Below are 4937 nucleotides of genomic sequence, written 5' to 3' on the forward strand. Positions count from 1 at the left end.
CCCCGCCCCCTCCCGGCTTCTAGAACCTTCCTGAGCTCATGGCCTCACGTGCAGGCTATGGACACTCAAGCTGCTGGCCATACCGGTTGGTCCCTCTCACTGACTGTTGCCTGCTCCAACGTGTGCGAGCGCCATCGCAGTGTCAATCAACCAAAAAGCCCAACTGCGAACCTTGGGAAAGATGCAGGATTTCCTGACGTCGAGGCCACGGGTTTGCAGACCGACTTGAACCCCACACAGGTGAATGAGGCTCTGTTTGCACAGGTAATTTTGACGGTGCAAGATTTTCGTTTCAAACACTATCTTTAGAACCTAAACACATTCGGAATGACCGAAATTACATACACGTAGTGGACACGTGTTATTGTCCTGTGTGTTCCGGGACCGCGTTTGGCCCGACGCAGAGGGACACGGTAGCAGATTCTGATGAGAACCCGCGTACGCACGGGCCCCGGTGTCCGTGTGGCGGTGACCGATCCGCTGTGCCGGCCGGGAGCTCGTATACAGACGTGGCCGCGGGACAAAGGGAGCTGCGTCACGGTGGCCTCAAGAGCTAACGTAAAACCTTGCGGAAAACACTTCTCTTGGCATCGGAAGCTATTCGGTGGCCAGGACAAAGAAGGTGCCTGTGACCACTGCAGAACCTGAGCCGGTCGGTCTCGGTGGCTCTGCAACCCCAAGCTCTCCCTTCGTATGCATCTTCCCCGTCCTTTACCACAGACCCCTGGTTTTTAACTGGGCGCAGGGCTGCTCGAGGAAAAGCCCGCGTTTCCAAGCTTCTCTTGCCACTGGGTCTGGCCACCTAAGGAACCAGAAGTGGGAACTGTCCTGACAGGGAGGAGACACGTCTCTGTCCCCACCTGCCGACTTCCTGCAGCCTGGAGTCAGGCACGATGGTGTTGCCTGGGCAGCCACCTTGCATCCTGAGGTAGAGACGGCCTCATACTGAGGCAGGAGGAACAACAGGCCGGAGGGGTCTGAGTCCCTGAGCCTGGAAAACACCACATATGCTCCATTAACCTCTTTACTCGAGAGAAAAAACGAAACAAACAAACAAACAAACAAAACGCATTTCTCTCCTGCTTAAGCCACTGTCCTTCGGAACCAAACGCAACGCTAAGTGCTCTTCCTGGCCCCAAACCGGCGTGAAGTCGGTCTCTCTCTCACTGCCATTCGCGGTTCAAACGCTCCGATGCCGACGCAAGGCAAATGAACCCAAGAGCGAAACCGCGGACACGGCCAGGGTTGCAGGACATCCCGAAACGGAAGAAACGCACGTCTGCTGAAGGGCTCGAAGCACAGGCGACGGGCCGGGCAGCACGAGACCAGGTGACCACCCAGCAGGGGGATGGCCACGGGGACGACGACGGGGCCGATGCCGCGGACGAAAACAAACATCGAAGGCAGGAGAGACGCTCTGGGACGGCGGGTGACGTCCCGGCGGGTGCGTCGTTTGCCGTTGGGTTTGCTGTGTGCGCGAGAATCGTCCTTGGCCCTGCACTGAGTTTCAATTGCGAATGCGCAGTAAACTCCGGAACACAGACAAATCGAGCCCATTCGTCTGGGATCGTTTCCCTCCAGCCCTTCTTAGATTGTCCTCGCCTTCTGTGACATCCTGGCCCCTGCTCATGCAGGCCCTCGAGTCACGTCGCCCACACACTGAGTCGCAGAGGCTTCAGGGCTGGGCCCCCGAGACTCTGATGTAGCATCCGGGACAGGCAGGTCTTCTCCTGTGTCATTCCCACATCGTCCCCCTGACTCCCCAAGAGGACACTGCGTCCCAAAGGGGACGTGAGGGTGTGGCACGGGAGATGCGAGAAAGGAAGAGGGAGGGGGGCCAGACGCAGGAGAGCCAGCCCCCCGCCCCGACCCAGAGGGAGCCGCAGATCAGTGATAACCAGGCCAGTTCAACCACCGAGACCCTTCAAGGAAAAAGGCCACGTCCTGTGCAAACAACGGCAACCGAGGCCAGCACAGGGGTTCAAGGGGCTCTTGACGCCCCATCGCCTGCTGAGAGGTCAGACGCTGTCGGAAAACGTCCCACCTTTAACTGCGCGAGGCGAGGGCGGCGGTCGGCGCCGAGACCAGGCAGCTGCAAATTCCAGGTCTGCCGGGGCCACGAGGCGCCCTCAGGGCTGCGCGCTGCCATTTGCAAGGAGAGCGTACACGGCCGGCTGTCGCAAACTGTGAGATGCGCGATGAACTTGTCAGACCCCAAAGGCCCCACCGTGCTCATCCCGTGAGATCGTGGGGCAGGAAAGGCGTGATCTTCACACGAAGCTGTGGGCGCCGACCCCGCGGCCCGCCGATGGGCTGTGAGCACCGCCTCCGCACCGCGGGCCTCCGCACCCACAAAACGCAGCACCCCTCCGGGCACGAAGGCTGTCGTCTCTCAGCTCGACCTGGAAACTCACCCTCGGAGTCGCCCCAGCCCGGACGTCGGCAGCCTGAAAACGACACGCAAAATGTTTGCGCACAGAGGTGACCGAGCAGGATAGCGAACCCCGCTGGCTGTTTGCCGGGAGGCGATTTGTTGCTTCTCTCCTTCGGCGTTAAAACGGTGACGGCGTTTGACGGCCCCTCACGCCCACGCCCGTGTGTCATCGTGTAAGGCGCAGGGACTGGGGGCCGGGGGGGCTGTTTCTCGCAGAGCATCGCCCGGAATGAGAACAGGCAGCGGCTGTTTCGTGCAGCCGTCGGCGACACGCTTTATTGACTTAAAAACACGCCCTTCCCCAAGGCGCACGGGGCCTCGCGCGCATTTGCGTCAACACGTCGGATAATGACGGGCAGAGTGGAGGTTCCGGGGGCCAGCGGCGTCACCGGACGGGACCAAGACAGCGCTGGGCCTTTCAGAGGTGGCGTCGCTCCTTCCAGATTCAGACCGAGCCGCCTGCCCCGAACATGGGCTCTGTGTGTCCCGCCCTCCCCTCGCTGTGCCCAGACAGGGGCCCTGGGGGCTTGTGCCCGTCACGTGCCGAGCAGGGGGGGGACTGGGGTGAGCAGGACCGCATGTCCCGGGAGTGAGGAGCACCCATCGTTCCCAGCCGACGGCCCTTCCGGAGAGGGACTCGCTCTGAGATTGTGGCGTCCAGTGACATGGCCCAGAGCCTACACGTGCCGGTCTCATCCCGTGTCACCAGAGGTTAAGAAGTTTAATTTGAGGCTTATTCTTTTAAAAAAGGAAGGTGTAGGTTTGGCCGCTTCTTTAAAAGCACGGTGATCGTAAAGCAAAACATCCCAGGGTGGGGAGGCCCCTCCCCCCGAGCAGACGCCACCAAACGCTCCCGCGACGGGCCTGGGGCCTGCTTTGCACCTGTCCCCTGCATGCCCGTTGCTTTCTCCGTCACACGTGCCATGGAGCACGTCACCCACGCCCTCTTAATCGTCACGGAACGTCCACTGGAATGCAACGATTTCAGGATCCCACAGAGGCAGCAGCCACCGAAAGAAAGAGCAGCCCGTGTCCTCAGGGACGCGGAGCCGGGGTGGCCAGGGCATCGCGACGGAGATGGCCGCCCTTGGCGGAACTCGCTGGATGCTGCGTAACGTCACTCAGACCCCGGCCTGCCGGCCCTGGGCGCCTGGGGCTGGGAGGAGGTGGAGGGATGTGGTGACCCCAGGGACCCAGGTCCAGCTCAGGGCCACGTGCAGGGTGTGAGGCCACAGGTGACGTGGCCCTCGTGCCAACTCAGTTTCGACTGGAATCTGGCCGAGCAGCAGCCAGAGCTGACAGGGGATCTGCTTGCTTTTGCAGGGGGCGCCCGCTCCCCTCCCGCCACTCAGCTGGGAGGAGGGCCGCACCGGCCCGGGCCCCAGTGTCGCCGGGGCCCATCGCGTGTCGTCAGGACCCAGACTCGCCAGAGGGTCCGGACCACGCGAAACGCGCCACCAGGACCTGTTCGCTGCGTTTCTGTGTTCTGAACAGACGATGCTGGCTCACGGGTCATCAGGAGACGGGGGACGGTGCCTCCCTGTGATGGCTTCGAATAAGCCCCTGCTGTGCCCAAGAAAGTCCCAAAGCAGCTAATCCGATCTCTCCCCGATTCTCCCTAAGACCCGCTACCCCTCCCCTGCTCTGGTGGCCACGATTCCGGCTGATCTGGAAGTGCGGAGTTTGGGGTGAGCCGCCCTGTGACCCGCACGTCTGCGACTCCCACGAGGCTGGCCTGCTCCCTGGGCTGGGCTGGACCCGCGGGCCCCGGAGCTCCTCGCCCAGGGCTGCGCATCCGATGGCGGCGGAGGCTGGTGCGTGGCGGGCACCGGGCGGGCGCCCTCAGTCCTCGGAGGCCCCGAGTGTCCTGACGAGGTGCTGATAGGTGGCTCTTTCCACCTGCCAAGAGTGATAGGTCCTCACGTACTCCCTCCCGTTGGCCACGATTCTTCTTTCTAAGGCGGGATCACTCACCAGTCTCTTTGCCAGCTGGACGAACTCCTGCAGAGGAGGGGGGAAGAGAACGCAACGCGAATGAGGGGGGAACAGGGGTGGCAGCCGAAGCCCCGTCTGCACCAGCTCCGGCCCCGCCTGCCGCCTGCCTGCCCCGGAGGACACGCTTCTCAGGGAAATGAGAGTCAGCGCAAGCATCGGGATGGGCCGAGCATCGCACTCACTCATACTCACTCACACTCACTCACACTCACTCACAGTCACTCACACTCACACGCACACTCACTCACACTCACACGCACACTCACACTCACTCACACTCACACACACACACTCACACACTGACACACACACTCACCTACTCACATGCACACACTCACACACACTCACCTACGCGCGCACACACACTCACATACTCACACACTCACCTACTCACATGCACACACTCACATACTCACTGACACACACTCAGATGCTCACACACACTCATGCACTCATGCTCACACGCTCACAGTAACACTCACATACACTCATACTCACATGCTCACAC

The 4937-nt window shown here is 61.4% G+C and overlaps 1 protein-coding gene across 1 annotated transcript in view; it reads right to left on the reverse strand.

The window, feature by feature from the left end:
- Nucleotides 1–2741: 2741 nt before the first annotated feature.
- GLT1D1 (glycosyltransferase 1 domain containing 1) overlaps nt 2742–4937 on the reverse strand; it is a 65992-nt gene continuing 63796 nt past the window's right edge. Inside the window, exon 16 of the mRNA XM_015587889.2 lies at nt 2742–4435. Coding sequence (XP_015443375.1) covers nt 4277–4435 — 159 coding nt within the window. The 3' untranslated portion in view covers nt 2742–4276. The remainder of the gene's footprint in view (nt 4436–4937) is intronic.

Source organism: Pteropus alecto, unplaced genomic scaffold (assembly GCF_000325575.1).
Source record: "Pteropus alecto unplaced genomic scaffold, ASM32557v1 scaffold213, whole genome shotgun sequence".
In the NCBI taxonomy this organism is placed as follows: domain Eukaryota; kingdom Metazoa; phylum Chordata; class Mammalia; order Chiroptera; family Pteropodidae; genus Pteropus; species Pteropus alecto.